Source organism: Zingiber officinale, chromosome 5A (assembly GCF_018446385.1).
Source record: "Zingiber officinale cultivar Zhangliang chromosome 5A, Zo_v1.1, whole genome shotgun sequence".
NCBI classification, from domain to species: Eukaryota; Viridiplantae; Streptophyta; class Magnoliopsida; order Zingiberales; family Zingiberaceae; genus Zingiber; species Zingiber officinale.
The window spans coordinates 145,583,715-145,603,181 of record NC_055994.1 but is presented as its reverse complement, the minus strand read 5'-3'; the positions used below and the strand labels follow the sequence as shown (position 1 = coordinate 145,603,181).

The 19,467-nt window shown below is 39.5% G+C and overlaps 1 protein-coding gene across 1 annotated transcript in view; it reads right to left on the bottom strand.

Moving 5' to 3' along the window:
* Positions 1-19,467, bottom strand: part of LOC121982236 (E3 ubiquitin-protein ligase RKP) — a 50,507-nt gene that overhangs the window by 8,742 nt on the left and 22,298 nt on the right. The window contains exon 10 of the mRNA XM_042535204.1: positions 3,712-3,907. Within this exon, the coding sequence (XP_042391138.1) occupies positions 3,712-3,907 (196 nt within the window). The remainder of the gene's footprint in view (positions 1-3,711; positions 3,908-19,467) is intronic.

Sequence of the window (19,467 nt, the reverse complement as noted above, 5' to 3'; positions counted from 1 at the left end):
CCAAAACTAAAGAAAAGGGACAAGGAGAAATCTCAAAGATCGACGTCCTCGAAGCGCAAGAATTTGAAGGCTACATGGGATGAATCGTCATCATCGGAATCAGATGTCGAAGCCTTCTCGGGATTAGCATTGATGGTCAACCATCTTTTCGAAGAAACCAGCTCGGAGATGAGCATAGATGAAGGGGGAAGATCATCAGAAGAAGAAAGCTACGATGAAGGGGGAGCATCACCAAATGAGGTAAGTAAGCTACGTGCTCTAACCCCTACTCAGTCTTTTCAATTTATCAAAGTGCTTACGAAAGATCTAGCAAAATTAGAAAAAGAAAACTTTGAATTGAAATTGAATTTAGCAAAAGCATGTCCACTAGACATGTATAATAATTTAAAATTAGAAAATGAGAAATTGAAAAATAAAAAAATGATTATGCATGCTTAAATAAATTCCCAAAATCAAAACTTAGGATATATGAAAAATTAAATTGGTATATTAGAAAACATCAGGGACAACTTAGAAAAATTCCCAAAAGTTATATACCCTCTAAGTTCTTGATTAATCTAGTAGGAATGAACCTTTACAAGGTTCCAAAATCCTATCTAGACTAAATTTTTTTTTGCTAAAGCTTTCAGCGAGAAAATTAAACGTTAAAATTTCTTTATGAGCCTTTGTCTAAGGAAGTGATTGTTGCTTCAATAACCAAGAAGGCGTAGTGCCTCGTCACGACCTGGAAGCCAAAACATTAAAATAAAATGCTTAATTAACTTTTTGGTAAAGTATTAAAATTAAATAATGCTTTAAAAAGTTTTTTTTCAAACATTTTTTTCAAAAATACTTTTATACTTGGAAAAATGTTTCATGCATAAAATTTTTTTTAGAAAAAATCTCCAATAATATTTCTTTTAAAACTTGAACTTTTCCTTAGAAAACTTCTACTTGAAAATTATGACCCCAATTTTTGCTATGATCAAAGGGGGAGAGATAGGAAAGTTTAGGGAAAGTTAAAAAATTAAAAATTTCTTTTTCTTAGTGTTGCAAATTCTATTATTGCAATCTTTATGCTTAAACTGTTAGTTTAGTAATTTCTATAAATTACTGTTTGTTTATTTTTTCCCTAACTTGAACTTGGATTGATGCACATCAAAAAGGGGGAGATTGTTAGACCTCATGGTTGTTTTGATGTGATCAACCAAGTCAGGTTAGGTCCTGTTTGTTATCTGATCCCTGTGTCTAAGTGTGCAGGAGCTTAGGAGCGTAGGAAGTCGAGCGGAATACGCAGCTAGCGAGAAGGGAGGCACGGGAAGGGAGCCGACGAGCTCGGTGCGTCCGAAGGACGAGAGAGCTGCGAAAGAGTACACTAGTGGACGAGAAGAACGTGCGCGGCGTTCGAGGGACGAGAAGCCGGGTTGGAAGCCTGCTTGAGGAGAAGGCCGGAAATTAGGTTCGGGTGAAGCCCATTTCGGTTGGCCGGAATCACCCAAGCGATCGGAACTTCGGAAGCCAAAATGAAGACAGACAAGCTGGAAGGAGCTGAAGGCGCCTTCAACATTGGTTGAAGGCGCCCTTGAAGGTGCTTTCAAACTCGTCCGAGGCGCCCTCAACTTGTCCAAGGCACCCTCAACCTCGATTGGAGGCGCCTTGGACCTGGCCAGGTCATTTGGAATCGGATAAAACTCTATCCAATCTTCACATTGGAGGCGCCCCGGATGGTCTTCGAAGGTGCCCTCAACCTTAGACATAGAGTTTCCAGGGGCTATTAAGAGGACCCCTGGACCTAGGAATTATTCATCGAACTAAGTATTTAATTCCCAGCAACTTGTAACAACTTTCAGTGTGTAAAAGGCTTCTCCGTCTTCAGAGAAGGAGATTGATAGTGCGCTTTCCACCGCTTTAGATTAACAACCCTCTTGGTTGTAACCAAGTCAACTGTTGAGTCTTCCTTCCCGCTTTTTACTTTTATTTCTGTTTTATTTAATAGTTGCTTTTATTTTAGAGTTGAAAATTTGAAGAGGGTATTCTTTATTTTTTTCATACAATTCACCCTCCCCTCTTGCCGGCCCCGCTGCTCCAACACTGAAATCCTCATCTACAATAACAGAGCGAGGAAGCTTGAGCAAGTCAATTTCCTACTGCCTCTCTGTAACATTGTCAAATATCCACTGCGATCTGGGAGTTCTTTCTCTGTTTGTTCTCATCTTCTTCCTCAACTCCAGCTTGTTTTCATGGTTCATTACTTATGAGGTATCTTAAACAGCACTCCTTGCGTTGAAGAACCTACAACTTGTTCTCTCAACCCAATCATCCTATGAATAGCATTCACAGGCCTCTTCTATATGCCTGTATCTTAAAATTTTGATTCTTTTCCAAAGTCCCATGTCCCGGAACAATCTCGAGTAGGACACTTACATCCATACCCGCATCAGATACCTAAATTTGAATTTGATTAACAGCTCTAGACAAGTTCTCCGTGCATTAGAATTGTTCTCATGGTGCCCTCTGTTCCAACACCTGTCCTGTTGTGAGCTTCTAGTGATTCGAGCTACTCAGAAAGTAGACTTCTCCATCACCTTGACTTCCTTCTCAAGTAGAGTAGCAAAGGGACCCTAGTGGTTTGATTTCAGATTTGTCGACCATTTTGTTCATTACCCTTCTCTCTAGATTTCCATTCCCTTTTTTCTCTCTGTCCATATATCCAACAGCAAATTCCTTCTGTTTCTTCCCAGTAGTGCAATCTCCAACACACTCGTCTCCGTCAGGCACATCTCAAAGAGTCCTTAGGCTTTTGTCTTCCTTAAGTTGTGCTTTGTGCTTTTGCACTCTAGGCTCCTCTGCCATGAAATGTCACCTGAAGGAGCTCACTCGACAATTTGTTCCTGAAATGTCTCTTCATCCTCATTCACTTCACCCCTCATTTTTGTATCCTCTTACTTTGTTAATGTGCTAATCTGAGGTCAAAGACATTTTCAGTTATATGCTGATCTAAGGTAAAAAAAAAATGTTGGTTGTGTGATATGTTTAACTCCTTCAGCTTTATCTCACTTGTGCGTGAGTATAATGTTTTCGTTTCATTATGGTGTCATGTCTTAGTCTACATTCTAAGTCATGTAAAAAGTCAAACACAAATAGTACCTATATTCTAAAAACTCTTAATACTATTAGGTACTACGGGCCACATGGATTTAGTCATATATATATATACCTATGGTTATATGGAATGCAATACCATATTCCTTGAAATTTTTAATATTTCAGAATAACAAGATTAGTCGTCTTCAATAGAGAAATCATTCAACAAATATTCATTAAGTTCTTGAAGATCAGATGTATTGAATCACTTTTCACACTTCACTGCATGGATGGTCCGCCTCGCCAAGGGAGGCCCTATCTAGGCTCTTAAATCTTATAAAGTACCTGCATATGGCATATGTTTACAGTGTCACACGTCTAAAATGCCATTCTAGGACTATATATTCCCATGATCAATGTAGCATGATTTTCAGTACAATATTGTACATGTTTATTTGAAAGAACATATCCCAATACGATTGATTTTTTTTAGCAAGTAAGAAAACACGTGACTTAGTCCAGTCCTATGGTTGAACTGATTCAGTATATGATTGACCTTTTATTTGCCAGAAATTACTAATAGAGGCATTCAATTAAGTTAATAAGTCAAGTCCATGCAATTATAGAAGCAAGATAGAAACATCTAACCCAATTGTAGCCTAGCAAGCATTGAAAAACTGTAGCAGGACAATCCATGTTTGCAAACACTCCAACGACATCATTCAGATCCTTGTGTTCTGAATCAGAATGAGCATCCATTAGGCTAGTTATAATACCAACAAGAGGTGCTAAGATCATAGTTCGATTTGTCTTCTCTTGATATTGACTAGGTCGCCTGACAGACCTGCAGAATTCAGAAGAAAAAAATCACAGTTTAACAGCCAGAGGTGTAACTAATCTACTCAATTGATATATGCCTAAAAAACAAACGCTGATAAACAAATTGTTTCTAGATAAGAGCTTTGGAGATTTGTGAACTACCATGTACTCTTCCATCAATATCTTAACATTAGTACACTGAAAAGAGCCCTTCCACGTAAAATGGAATTAGCAGTCATAACAAAATTCACACATGCTTGTAATAATTCAAGAAAATTATAGTTACCACACCATACTTCCATCAATATCTTAACATCAATGATTCAAGAACTCTTGCTAGTGAAATGGAACTACTACTGCACTACAGCTACTACACTATATAACATTTACAAACCATCAAGTTTACATATTCATATATTAGTGAATCAATTTCGCTCTCACATTCAATACCAGGTTGACACAAATAAGTGTGAATTTAAAAATCTTATATATATATATATATATATATATATACTTGCAAAAGGAGGACAACCAATCGTTAATATTCATGTGATGTGCATGTGTTTTTGTTTTTTTGTGTCAAGGATAGACAAGAAAAAATATAAATAGTAACGATAAAAATAACGCTAACACAATTGGTTAATGTGGTTAGGGGACGCCGCTCCTACAACTCGATGACATATACTTCGTTAGGTCAGTCACTCTCAAATGTCTCCACTATACCCTGCACCCGCACCGTAATAGTTCTTACAATCCCTACTTGGAATGTTTACAATGATCATTCCCTCTCAATACAATAAATGTACACCTTCAATCTTATCTAAATCCCTTGGAAACTATTGAATATTGTAAGTACAACATAAAAGAGTTTTAGAAACTTTTCCGGGCAACCTCTCTAAACTCAACTCCCTATGAGCTTTCTTATAGAATATGTCCCATAGGCTCTTGTCCATCTCTAGTTAGGGGTGAGCAAAAGTTCAGTTAAACCGAATAAACTGACCGAAATTAAAAGTTTGGTTCGGTTACAGTTTTGAAAATCGAAATTCAATGAAACTAACGTTATAAGTTGAACCGATGCCCAATTGATTGATCCAATTGATTGGTGTCAGTTCCTTCGCCACCACAAACCCATTCGATTGGGGGCATTCCCCAATTGATTGAGAAATGCCCCAATCGATTGGGGCTAGTTCCTTCGCGACAAATCCATTCATAAACGATTGGTGATGCCATAATCGATTGTCTAATCGATTCTGGATTGAAAAATTCAGTTATTTCGGTTGAAAACAGAATTAACCGATGTTTAATCGATTCAGTCGGTTCAGTTTTTTTTTTTTTAAGAAAAGTTCGGTCGGTTCGAAATAAGTTCGGTTTGTTAGGTTATTGGTTAAATCAGTTCAATCGGTTCGGTTTTAACCGATTGCTCAACCCTATCTCCAGTAATTGAACTAGCTTTCAGTCGACTCATTGGGCAAAGGTAGTTGTTGTACAGCTATCTGCTCAGGTTTCTAGCTGACTGGATCCAGTTCCAGTCCATTGGAGCCCCGATATTCTGAACCCTTGCATTCAACTCTTGGTCTAGCTTTCAGTCGACTAATTGGGCAAAGGTAGTCGTTGTACAGCCATCTGCTCAAGTTTCTTGTTGGATCCAATTCCAGTCGATTGGAGCCCAAATAGAAACACTGTGCTCTCTGAACCCTTGCATTCGACTCTTGGTCGAGTAAACATTCTAGTCAACTGAGGCTCACCAGCAGTCAACTAAATTTGCTCAAAGATCTCGATTTCACTAAGCTTACACTCCATAAGCCAACTGCAACATTACCAAATCGAGTTTATCTATGACTACAACTTGAGATTTTGTTCATTGGTTGAATGCTTCCCCCAACACACTTGATAGTCCACACCTACCTATCTATACGCATCATCCCTCAATGATGTTGCCCAAATACTTAAACCAAAGATTACATTTCACTCGTAATCTCTCATGGCTCTATCTTCAAGTTCCCAATCTTGTTGATATTTTTGTTGCCCTTGAGTTTGCCTCGTGTTATGTTGTTCTTTTACATGTTTTTTACTGTTTCCTTTTTCCAAGTTGTTGTTTTACTTTCTTTTTTCAAAGTTGCTTCCTCTCATCAATAAACTTGGAAATCATAACAGAAGAGTCTTTTTTCTTTGTTGACTTACCTGATTTAAACCTTAACATGTACTATTCAATCAATACAACCATGGTTGAAAATCAAGAGGCATGCCAAAGTGATGGGCACCACCTCCTCCCAATGCATCAGTAGGCTAGCTCATCTTCGCCCTCCTCTCCTTCCTCAACCACCTCCTCTTCTTCTTTCCCCTCCTCCTTGGAGTGATCAGCACCTGACCTAAACGGAACTGATGCGGATATATGGAGAGGAGTCCAAAGGGAATTAAGAAAAAGACGAATGACATTTCAATCTTTTGGCATGAGTAAGGTTTGGTGTTAAAAAACAACACTGTTCATAAGGAAAAGAAGGAAGAAGGGGGGAAGGGGGGGGGGGGGGGGGTTCGTGCTTTGAGCCACCACGAGGAACGGGGATTGCTTCCTCTTAAGCCACCACGAGGAACGGGGCTTGCTTCCTCTTACACGCCGACGGCCGGCCGCTCCCCTCCTCTATCCCTTTCCTCCGGCCTCTTCACGCCGCCACCGCCGCGAGGAGGAGGGCTTCTTCGAGCGGGGTTCCGCCTCAGCCGCCACAAGAAGGGGTTCCGTCTTCTTGGGAAGAAGATAATTGCTGCTGCCACAGCTACAGATGATGCGGAATGGGTAAATGATTACCCTCAAATATCCAAATTACAGGAACAAATTTACTCCCACGAAGCAGTGTCCAATTAACGACCCCCTGCAGACACAACAATAAATCCTGTAGGATACTCCCCCAACAGGCCACAGCCTGCACCAAAGGAAGAACCAGTAAGTTTTGGGCGACCTGCAGAACCAAAAGGAACCTTCAAACGAAAGGAGACTTCAGAATGGTGGAATTTGCCAACTGCGCACCAACAAACTGGTGCACTTCTTGTACTCCCTACTCAGTTAAATAGGGTTGAAGATGTTTTTCTCAGGTGGGAGGCAATCACAAGAAACGTGGTGGCTTTGCAAAATTTTACGGATACTCAAGACAAGGCGGATTTTATAGAAAACCTATTGGGAGAATCCGAAAGACTTACATGGATCCAGTGGCGAATGAATTACCCGCATGAATATCAAGAACTTGTTAATTCAAGTGATGGGAGGAATGGAACCCAGAACATCATTTCTCAAATCAGGAGGGTATTTTTACTGGAAGACCCCTTTCAAGGCTCAACAGAAATGCAAGACCGAGCATATATGGATCTTGAAAGATTAACATGTAACCAGGTAAAGGATATTTTGCCATTTATGAATGAATATATGACTTTGGCAGCAAAAACAGGAAGGTTATTCACTGGGCCGGAGTTATCAGAGAAGTTCTGGCTCAAGCTACCGGGCGACCTTGGGAGAAGATTAAAAGAAGCCTTTGAAGAAAAATACCAAGACAACACAATGGGAGTTCATCCCCGAGTTATATTTTCATACAAGTTCCTTGAGGAAGAATGCAAGAAAGCTGCATTTAGTAGGTCACTGAAGGACCTTTCTTTCTGTGCGCAAATCCCAATACCAGGATATTATGATAATCCTAAAAAGAAATATGGTGTACGAAAATCTACAACATACAAAGGGAAGCCGCACCAATCTCATGCAAGAATAGAGAAGCGTAAGCACTTAGTCAGAAACAAAAAGTGCAAATGCTTTCTCTGCGGAGAAGAGGGTCATTTCGCAAGGCAATGCCCTAAGGAATATAAAAACATCAAGAGGGTGGCCATATTCGAAGGACTGGAATTACCTGATGATTATGAAATTTTATCGGTTCAAGAAGGAGATGATATGTCTGATGCCATCTATAGTGTATCAGAAGGAGAAGATTTTCAGGTCAATTCTTTACTCCAAGAAACTTTATTTGTCTTCATAGAACAAACAAATACTTATATGATAGGCAAAAGTGGTGGATGGCAACCCATGGTCCGTATTTCAAAGTTACAGCACGACTGCAACCACATTTGGGAAGTAAATGGAGAAATACTCCCAGAATATCAAAGATGCAGCTGTTGCAAAAGAGAAACAATGCGAAAACATCGGATGCATTGTGGGGTATGCAAAATCACATCTTGCGGGATGTGTACAAGCAACTACTGTGACACAACTATACCCGTTGAAAGGTCTGTTCCTATCCCATTCTCTCCAACTAACCTTATACAGGAGCAGCAGAATTATATTACATGGGCCAAGTCAGAGATTGATCGACTAAATCATGAGATCCAGACAGCCAAGGCGTTATCTGAATTGCAGATAGAAACAGTAAAGCAAGAATTTAAGCTAAAGGAAGCAGAGTTAATTCGCCAAACAGATGCTGATAGAATGGAAGTAGATGCAGAAAATGAGGAATTGCGTCTAAAGGTTGATCTTCTTGAACTTGAAAATACAGATTTAAAGAAGCAAATCCAATTTCCAGACCAGTTCGCAAAAAATAAAGGGATTGAGGAAGAAGAAGAAGAAGCCTATGTTCTGATCGATTCAGGATGAGAAAAGATTTTCTCTATAGAGCAAGCTGAGCAACCAAAGAAGCGGTCAAATGGTCTCTTTAATCTAATAGTAGAGATTGATATCCAAGGAATAGAGAAATTCAAGGTGAACGCAATTTTAGACACAGGGGCGACTACCTGCTGCATTGACCAGGTATCTATTCCACCATTATCTATTGCAGATAATACTTTTGTGTTAAATTTCAGCGGAATAAATTCAACAACCATTGCAAATAAGAAGCTGAAATATGAGACTATGCGTATTGGAGACCACAGCTTTAGAATTCCATACACTTATGCATTTCCATTATCAATTGGTGGCAATATATCCATGATACTGGGCTGCAATTTCATAAGATCCATGTATGGAGGAGTGAGAATTGAAGGTAATGAAGTTACTTTTTATAAGAATGTAACTACCATCAAAACTCAACAAACAATCCCTGCTGCAACGGCTATAGAGGAACTGGACTTAGAAGAAGAGGAGTATAATCAGATACAAGAACAGGTATGCACTTGGCGCCAAGATCAAAAGTTAACAGATTTATTATCTGAACTTACCAATACAGGATACATAGGAAATGACCCTATGAAATATTGGGGAAACAATAAAATATCCTGTAGGTTGGATATTAAAAACCCAGAACTAGTTATTGAAGACAGACCTTTAAAACATGTTACACCTCAAATGAAGGAAGCCTTTCAGAAGCATATTGATGCCCTCCTACAGTTAAAGGTAATCAGGCCTAGCTCTAGCAAGCACAGGACTACTGCCATTATAGTCCAATCAGGTACTACAATAGACCAGAAAACAGGGCAGGAAGTAAAAGGAAAGGAGCGGATGGTTTTCAACTATAAGAGACTGAACGACAACACAAATAAAGATTAGTATAGTCTCCCAGGGATAAACACTATCATTCATAAAGTCGGAAGGAGTAAAATTTACTCAAAGTTTGACTTGAAGAGTGGGTTTCATCAGGTGGCAATGCACCCCGATTCAATACCATGAACAGCCTTTTGGGTTCCTCAGGGACTATTTGAATGGCTTGTAATGCCATTTGGTCTTAAGAACGCGCCAGCAGTATTCCAAAGGAAGATGGATGAATGCTTCAAAGGTACGGAACAATTCATTGCAGTATATATTGATGATATACTGGTATTTTCAGAAACTGAAGAACAGCATAAGAAGCATTTGGAAAAATTATTTGAAATCTGCAAAAGAAATGGGCTAATTCTAAGCCCAACAAAGATGAAAATAGGAAGTTCAACAATTGAATTCCTAGGCGCAACAATTGGGCAGTACAGAATCAAGTTGCAAGCTCATATTATTACAAAGGTGGCGGACTTTTCCAAGAAAGAACTTCAAACCACTAAGGGGCTCAGATCATGGTTAGGGCTCCTTAACTATGCAAGGGCCTATATCCCTAACCTAGGGAGAATACTTGGGCCATTATATTCAAAGACCAGCCCAAATGGCGAAAAAAGGATGAATGCACAAGATTGACAACTGGTAGAAAAGGTACAACGTATGATCAAAACCTTACCAGACCTAACTATTCCACCTGCAAAATGTCACGTCATCATAGAATCAGATGGATGCATGGAAGGTTGGGGAGGAATTCTTAAGTGGAAGCCAATGAAGTTTGACTCAAAGTCAGCAGAACAAATAAGTGCATATGCTAGTGGGAAGTTTTCTCCACCCAAGTCAACAATAGATGCGGAGATTTATGCGGTGATGAATAGCTTGAATAGCTTTAAGATCTACTACCTAGACAAAGAAGAACTTCTTATCAGGACTGATTGTCAGGCCATCATAAGTTTCTTCAACAAATCGTCACAAAACAAACCGTCTAGAGTACGCTGGATCGCATTCACCGACTTCATTACGGGCCTTGGAATTCCGGTCCAATTCCAGCACATTGAGGGTAAAGACAACACTCTTTCTGACGCATTATCTCGTTTGGTTTCTGTAATAACAGGTCCATGGAGCCCTACAAACGAAGACGAGTTAATACTAGCACACATGGAGGATTCAGCACAACAACTCAAGATCCGGCCCAATTTACGAGCAGCACGTTGCTTGAAGGACCTTATGAATTTTTGGGCCAATACCAAGAAGTCTCAGGATGCGGCCCAAGAGCATGTACACCAAGTGAAGAGGATGCACGAAGACATCTGGCGGACATCGAATGGACTACAGCAAAAAGGCTTATCAATAGCCTGTGGGAGTTCAAGCGAATCATTGACACCAAGGAGACAGACTTTTTCAAAAGAAGCCAGCACTCAAAAGGAATCTACTTTAAGGACGCACTACCAGCTGTCACAGCATCAAAACAACAATTATTAGATGCTTTCCTTCTGGTGCAAGGAATAGTCCAAGACGTGATAAACACTCCACCATAAAAAGATGGAACGTGGTGAGCCCTTGAATCCAAAAGGATAAGATTAGATTGAGCCTCGGGGAGCCGTCTAACTCTTAGCCTTAGCTAAAAAGCCATATAGACTTAGCTGTAAAGGCATATAGGCTTGTGTGTAAAGAGAACAAGGGAAGTGATAAGTGAATGACTGATGGGGCCCAATGAGCACCCGATTCACTCTCATCTTCTCTATAAATTCTCTCTAGTAGCTCATTGCAGAGCACGCACCGCATAACGGTTCAAGTTCTACTCTGAGATTGTCTTAAGTAAGTTTTCCTTTTCTTGCAATTTTAGTCTTGTACTATTCTCTTTGTACATTATCTACTTTTGCTTGAAAAGAAGCACGCTTCGCTAAAATTTTTGGTATCATATCTTTCTTTAAAACTTAAGCCTAGTGAATTGCAACTGTTGACCAGTTATAACGAAGCTTAAGAACATGTCTAGTGAATTGCAACTGTTGATCAGTTATAGCGAAAACATGAACTGATATAGTATCCAATTAACTTGGTTCTAATATTTATCAAACTGAAGATTTTTGGCAATAAGGCGACCAGGGAATGACGGGTGGATTGTAAAAGAACAGGTCCTAACTTGGTAGCAAGGCAAAGGATGCCGATGTAAATCCAAGGGCACACCTGTGTGAACAAGAAAACCCTTAGAACCCTCTAAGCTGTAAACCTTAAATCGTAGGAGAGATAAATAGCAGAAAACAGTTATAATAGTGTCTTATGTCAAGACGCTGGGAGGAAAAGATTCAGGAGTGGTATACAAAATCTCATACCTCAAACCTGGAATACCTTGATTTAGCTCAAAACAAAGAACAACTAACAAAAAGAGAACTTGCTCATAATCTATCAGTGATTTACGATAGAGTTTGTCTTTCTTGTCGAGTACATCTTAAGAATTTCAAAATAATTGAAGAACTCGAGGACATAAGAAAGGAAAACAAAGAGTTGAGAAAGGCATTAGAAAACCTTGCGAAAGAAACTATAGAAAATAGGCTTTTATCCGAAAAACAATTAAGAAGTATTGTTGCAGAACAACCGAAACTGACTGAACAACAGGTGTTCAAAATTTCGGAAGACTTGCAGAAGAAGTTGACACAGGTAGAATCATTACTACAAAGGGTGGAGACGTGGTCCTCCACATGAGCTATATTAATACTCAAGCAACAAATTCCTACAAAGACGCAGTAAGAGCGCTTCCAGGAAGAAGCTACAACACAAGAGACGTTATTGGGCAGAATTGGGTAGTCAGACCATCATCTGCCAATATTCCCGTACAACCTACTGAGGTAAATACATGGAACCTATTAAATGGGAATATATCTTTGCAATTTGAAAATTACCAGGCTACTACTACAAGTCGTCCAACGTATAACTCAAATGATGAAGAAGTTCAGTCAGATGAGGAAGAAATACGTAACCACGTTGTCGCGGTATTAATTGAAAACCAAGCTCGTGAAGAAGAGTTGTTGATCAAAAGGATCTCTTCCTTCCTACCTCAAAGACGAACGACTGGAGCTGCTGGATATGATTTAGCTATCAGCTATCCGCAAGAAATCGCAGCACGAACAAGATCTATGATGGCTACTGGCATATGTATTCAAGTACCAAAGGGAACATATGCAAGGATAGCTCCAAGATCTAGTGCAGCTTTACGAGGCTTAATGATTATGCGAGGCGTCATTGATAGTGATTACCGAGGTGAACTCAAGATTATTGTTTATAATACAACTGATTCTGATATATTTTTAGATCAGCAAGAATGTATAGCGCAAATTATCTTGGAAAGACTCTGAATCAAGTTATCTGGAAAGGCTGTTTCTTGTCTGGAGTTTGAGCTTACAGCTACCTTTTCTTCAATCTTCTTGATTCGTTCTTCAAGGGATTCCAACTTTTCTAAAATACAAACCAAAAGTTGGATCTGTGTGTTTGCCTGTTTGATGATGGCTGTGCTACTGCTTGTTGCCCCTTTATATTCTGCTGGTCTACAGAACCCAAGGGCTGGCGCTTCCAATCCTTCAGTTGCTCTTACTGCGTCTTTGTAGGAATTTGTTGCTTGAGTATTAATATAGCTCATGTGGAGGATCACGTCTCCACCCTTTGTAGTAATGATTCTACCTGTGTCAACTTCTTCTGCAAGTCTTCCGAAATTTTGAACACCTGTTGTTCAGTCAGTTTCGGTTGTTCTGCAACAATACTTCTTAATTGTTTTTCGGATAAAAGCCTATTTTCTATAGTTTCTTTCGCAAGGTTTTCTAATGCCTTTCTCAACTCTTTGTTTTCCTTTCTTATGTCCTCGAGTTGTTCTTCAATTATTTTGAAATTCTTAAGATGTACTCGACAAGAAAGACAAACTCTATCGTAAATCACTGATAGATTATGAGCAAGTTCTCTTTTTGTTGGTTGTTCTTTGTTTTGAGCTAAATCAAGGTATTCCAGGTTTGAGGTATGAGATTTTGTATACCACTCCTGAATCTTTTCCTCCCAGCGTCTTGACATAAGACACTATTATAACTGTTTTCTGCTATTTATCTCTCCTACGATTTAAGGTTTACAGCTTAGAGGGTTCTAAGGGTTTTCTTGTTCACACAGGTGTGCCCTTGGATTTACATCGGCATCCTTTGCCTTGCTACCAAGTTAGGACCTGTTCTTTTACAATCCACCCGTCGTTCCCTGGTCGCCTTATTGCCAAAAATCTTCAGTTTGATAAATATTAGAACCAAGTTAATTGGATACTATATCAGTTCATGTTTTCGCTATAACTGATCAACAGTTGCAATTCACTAGACATGCCCTTAAGCTTCGTTATAACTGGTCAACAGTTGCAATTCACTAGGCTTAAGTTTTAAAGAAAGATATGATACCAAAAATTTTAGCGAAGCGTGCTTCTTTTCAAGCAAAAGTAGATAATGTACAAAGAGAATAGTACAAGACTAAAATTGCAAGAAAAGGAAAACTTACTTAAGACAATCTCAGAGTAGAACTTGAACCGTTATGCGGTGCGTGCTCTGCAATGAGCTACTAGAGAGAATTTATAGAGAAGATGAGAGTGAATCGGGTGCTCATTGGGCCCCATCAGTCATTCACTTATCACTTCCCTTGTTCTCTTTACACACAAGCCTATATGCCTTTACAGCTAAGTCTATATGGCTTTTTAGCTAAGGCTAAGAGTTAGACGGCTCCCCGAGGCTCAATCTAATCTTATCCTTTTGGATTCAAGGGCTCACCACGTTCCATCTTTTTATGGTGGAGTGTTTATCACGTCTTGGACTATTCCTTGCACCAGAAGGAAAGCATCTAATAATTGTTGTTTTGATGCTGTGACAGCTGGTAGTGCGTCCTTAAAGTAGATTCCTTTTGAGTGCTGGCTTCTTTTGAAAAAGTCTGTCTCCTTGGTGTCAATGATTCGCTTGAACTCCCACAGGCTATTGATAAGCCTTTTTGCTGTAGTCCATTCGATGTCCGCCAGATGTCTTCGTGCATCCTCTTCACTTGGTGTACATGCTCTTGGGCCGCATCCTGAGACTTCTTGGTATTGGCCCAAAAATTCATAAGGTCCTTCAAGCAACGTGCTGCTCGTAAATTGGGCCGGATCTTGAGTTGTTGTGCTGAATCCTCCATGTGTGCTAGTATTAACTCGTCTTCGTTTGTAGGGCTCCATGGACCTGTTATTACAGAAACCAAACGAGATAATGCGTCAGAAAGAGTGTTGTCTTTACCCTCAATGTGCTGGAATTGGACCGGAATTCCAAGGCCCGTAATGAAGTCGGTGAATGCGATCCAGCGTACTCTAGACGGTTTGTTTTGTGACGATTTGTTGAAGAAACTTATGATGGCCTGACAATCAGTCCTGATAAGAAGTTCTTCTTTGTCTAGGTAGTAGATCTTAAAGCTATTCAAGCTATTCATCACCGCATAAATCTCCGCATCTATTGTTGACTTGGGTGGAGAAAACTTCCCACTAGCATATGCACTTATTTGTTCTGCTGACTTTGAGTCAAACTTCATTGGCTTCCACTTAAGAATTCCTCCCCAACCTTCCATGCATCCATCTGATTCTATGATGACGTGACATTTTGCAGGTGGAATAGTTAGGTCTGGTAAGGTTTTGATCATACGTTGTACCTTTTCTACCAGTTGCCAATCTTGTGCATTCATCCTTTTTTCGCCATTTGGGCTGGTCTTTGAATATAATGGCCCAAGTATTCTCCCTAGGTTAGGGATATAGGCCCTTGCATAGTTAAGGAGCCCTAACCATGATCTGAGCCCCTTAGTGGTTTGAAGTTCTTTCTTGGAAAAGTCCGCCACCTTTGTAATAATATGAGCTTGCAACTTGATTCTGTACTGCCCAATTGTTGCGCCTAGGAATTCAATTGTTGAACTTCCTATTTTCATCTTTGTTGGGCTTAGAATTAGCCCATTTCTTTTGCAGATTTCAAATAATTTTTCCAAATGCTTCTTATGCTGTTCTTCAGTTTCTGAAAATACCAGTATATCATCAATATATACTGCAATGAATTGTTCCGTACCTTTGAAGCATTCATCCATCTTCCTTTGGAATACTGCTGGCGCGTTCTTAAGACCAAATGGCATTACAAGCCATTCAAATAGTCCCTGAGGAACCCAAAAGGCTGTCCATGGTATTGAATCGGGGTGCATTGCCACCTGATGAAACCCACTCTTCAAGTCAAACTTTGAGTAAATTTTACTCCTTCCGACTTTATGAATGATAGTGTTTATCCCTGGGAGAATATACTGATCTTTATTTGTGTTGTCGTTCAATCTCTTATAGTTGAAAACCATCCGCTCCTTTCCTTTTACTTCCTGCCCTGTTTTCTGGTCTATTGTAGTACCTGATTGGACTATAATGGCAGTAGTCCTGTGCTTGCTAGAGCTAGGCCTGATTACCTTTAACTGTAGGAGGGCATCAATATGCTTCTGAAAGGCTTCCTTCATTTGAGGTGTAACATGTTTTAAAGGCCTGTCTTCAATAACTAGTTCTGGGTTTTTAATATCCAACCTACAGGATATTTTATTGTTTCCCCAATATTTCATAGGGTCATTTCCTATGTATCCTGTATTGGTAAGTTCAGATAATAAATCTGTTAACTTTTGATCTTGGCGCCAAGTGCATACCTGTTCTTGTATCTGATTATACTCCTCTTCTTCTAAGTCCAGTTCCTCTATAGCCGTTGCAGCAGGGATTGTTTGTTGAGTTTTGATGGTAGTTACATTCTTGTAAAAAGTAGCTTCATTACCTTCAATTCTCACTCCTCCATACATGGATCTTATGAAATTGCAACCCAGTATCATGGATATATTGCCACCAATTGATAATGGAAATGCATAAGTGTATGGAATTCTAAAGCTGTGGTCTCCAATACACATAGTCTCATATTTCAGCTTCTTATTTGCAGTGGTTGTTGAATTTATTCCGCTGAAATTTACCACAAAAGTATTATCTTCAATAGATAATGGTGGAATAGATACCTGGTCAATGCAGCAGGTAGTCGCCCCTGTGTCTAAAATTGCGTTCACCTTGAATTTCTCTATTCCTTGGATATCAATCTCTACTATTAGATTAAAGAGACCATTTGACCGCCTCTTTGGTTGCTCAGCTTGCTCTATAGAGAAAATCTTTTCTCGTCCTGAATCGATCAGAACATAGGCTTCTTCTTCTTCTTCCTCAATCCCTTTATTTTTTGCGAACTGGTCTGGAAATTGGATTTGCTTCTTTAAATCTGTATTTTCAAGTTCAAGAAGATCAACCTTTAGACGCAATTCCTCATTTTCTGCATCTACTTCCATTCTATCAGCATCTGTTTGGCAAATTAACTCTGCTTCCTTTAGCTTAAATTCTTGCTTTACTGTTTCTATCTGCAATTCAGATAACGCATTGGCTGTCTGGATCTCATGATTTAGTCGATCAATCTCTGACTTGGCCCATGTAATATAATTCTGCTGCTCCTGTATAAGGTTAGTTGGAGAGAATGGGATAGGAACAGACCTTTCAACGGGTATAGTTGTGTCAAAGTAGTTGCTTGTACACATCCCGCAAGATGTGATTTTGCATACCCCACAATGCATCCGATGTTTTCGCATTGTTTCTCTTTTGCAACAGCTGCATCTTTGATATTCTGGGAGTATTTCTCCATTTACTTCCCAAATGTGGTTGCAGTCGTGCTGTAACTTTGAAATACGGACCATGGGTTGCCATCCACCACTTTTGCCTATCATATAAGTATTTGTTTGTTCTATGAAGACAAATAAAGTTTCTTGGAGTAAAGAATTGACCTGAAAATCTTCTCCTTCTGATACACTATAGATGGCATCAGACATATCATCTCCTTCTTGGACCGATAAAATTTCATAATCATCAGGTAATTCCAGTCCTTCGAATATGGCCACCCTCTTGATGTTTTTATATTCCTTAGGGCATTGCCTTGCGAAATGACCCTCTTCTCCGCAGAGAAAGCATTTGCACTTTTTGTTTCTGACTAAGTGCTTACGCTTCTCTATTCTTGCATGAGATTGGTGCGGCTTCCCTTTGTATGTTGTAGATTTTCGTACACCATATTTCTTTTTAGGATTATCATAATATCCTGGTATTGGGATTTGCGCACAGAAAGAAAGGTCCTTCAGTGACCTACTAAATGCAGCTTTCTTGCATTCTTCCTCAAGGAACTTGTATAAAAACATAACTCGGGGATGAACTCGCATTGTGTTGTCTTGGTATTTTTCTTCAAAGGCTTCTTTTAATCTTCTCCCAAGGTCGCCCGGTAGCTTGAGCCAGAACTTCTCTGATAACTCCGGCCCAGTGAATAACCTTCCTGTTTTTGCTGCCAAAGTCATATATTCATTCATAAATGGCAAAATATCCTTTACCTGGTTACATGTTAATCTTTCAAGATCCATATATGCTCGGTCTTGCATTTCTGTTGAGCCTTGAAAGGGGTCTTCCAGTAAAAATACCCTCCTGATTTGAGAAATGATGTTCTGGGTTCCATTCCTCCCATCACTTGAATTAACAAGTTCTTGATATTCATGCGGGTAATTCATTCGCCACTGGATCCATGTAAGTCTTTCGGATTCTCCCAATAGGTTTTCTATAAAATCCGCCTTGTCTTGAGTATCCGTAAAATTTTGCAAAGCCACCACGTTTCTTGTGATTGCCTCCCACCTGAGAAAAACATCTTCAACCCTATTTAACTGAGTAGGGAGTACAAGAAGTGCACCAGTTTGTTGGTGCGCAGTTGGCAAATTCCACCATTCTGAAGTCTCCTTTCGTTTGAAGGTTCCTTTTGGTTCTGCAGGTCGCCCAAAACTTACTGGTTCTTCCTTTGGTGCAGGCTGTGGCCTGTTGGGGGAGTATCCTACAGGATTCATTGTTGTGTCTGCAGGGGGTCGATAATTGGACACTGCTTCCTGGGAGTAAATTTGTTCCTGTAATTTGGATATTTGAGGGTAATCATTTACCCATTCCGCATCATCTGTAGCTGTGGCAGCAGCAATTATCTTCTTCCCACCACCTTTCGCGAATGGATTGGTGAATTCTTCATCATCCGTAATTATCATAGGTGTATCCTGTAATGCTAAATACTGCAGATATTGGAAGTATTCATCATCATCATCATCATCATTATCATCAGAAATGTTTTCTTCAGAAAGAACACATAAGTAATTGGATGAGGATGAGGAACTTGAAGAATTAGGGTCATCTATATTTAGCAAAGCCTGCAATTGTCTTCTGTATTCTCGGGAATCACGAAGCATACGTTTAGTTGTTGCAATGCTATGTGCCCATGTTCCTTCTGTTAGTTGGCAGTAAGCTTCATCTTCATAGAATTTATGGTCTTCAATAGCCCTGATTCGTGCTTGTTGCTGTATACGTCTAATTTCCTCCTCAATTTCTTCTGTTGTTTTTAAACGAATTTCCAGAGGATTTTTACCTTTACTTGCAGATGTTTCTGATACCACTTCTGGTAATGGTTCCAGTTCTTGTATTGGATGTGGATGAGAGGCTGCATCATCATCACAATATTGACAACAATACTTCTTAATTGTTTTTCGGATAAAAGCCTATTTTCTATAGTTTCTTTCGCAAGGTTTTCTAATGCCTTTCTCAACTCTTTGTTTTCCTTTCTTATGTCCTCGAGTTGTTCTTCAATTATTTTGAAATTCTTAAGATGTACTCGACAAGAAAGACAAACTCTATCGTAAATCACTGATAGATTATGAGCAAGTTCTCTTTTTGTTGGTTGTTCTTTGTTTTGAGCTAAATCAAGGTATTCCAGGTTTGAGGTATGAGATTTTGTATACCACTCCTGAATCTTTTCCTCCCAGCGTCTTGACATAAGACACTATTATAACTGTTTTCTGCTATTTATCTCTCCTACGATTTAAGGTTTACAGCTTAGAGGGTTCTAAGGGTTTTCTTGTTCACACAGGTGTGCCCTTGGATTTACATCGGCATCCTTTGCCTTGCTACCAAGTTAGGACCTGTTCTTTTACAATCCACCCGTCGTTCCCTGGTCGCCTTA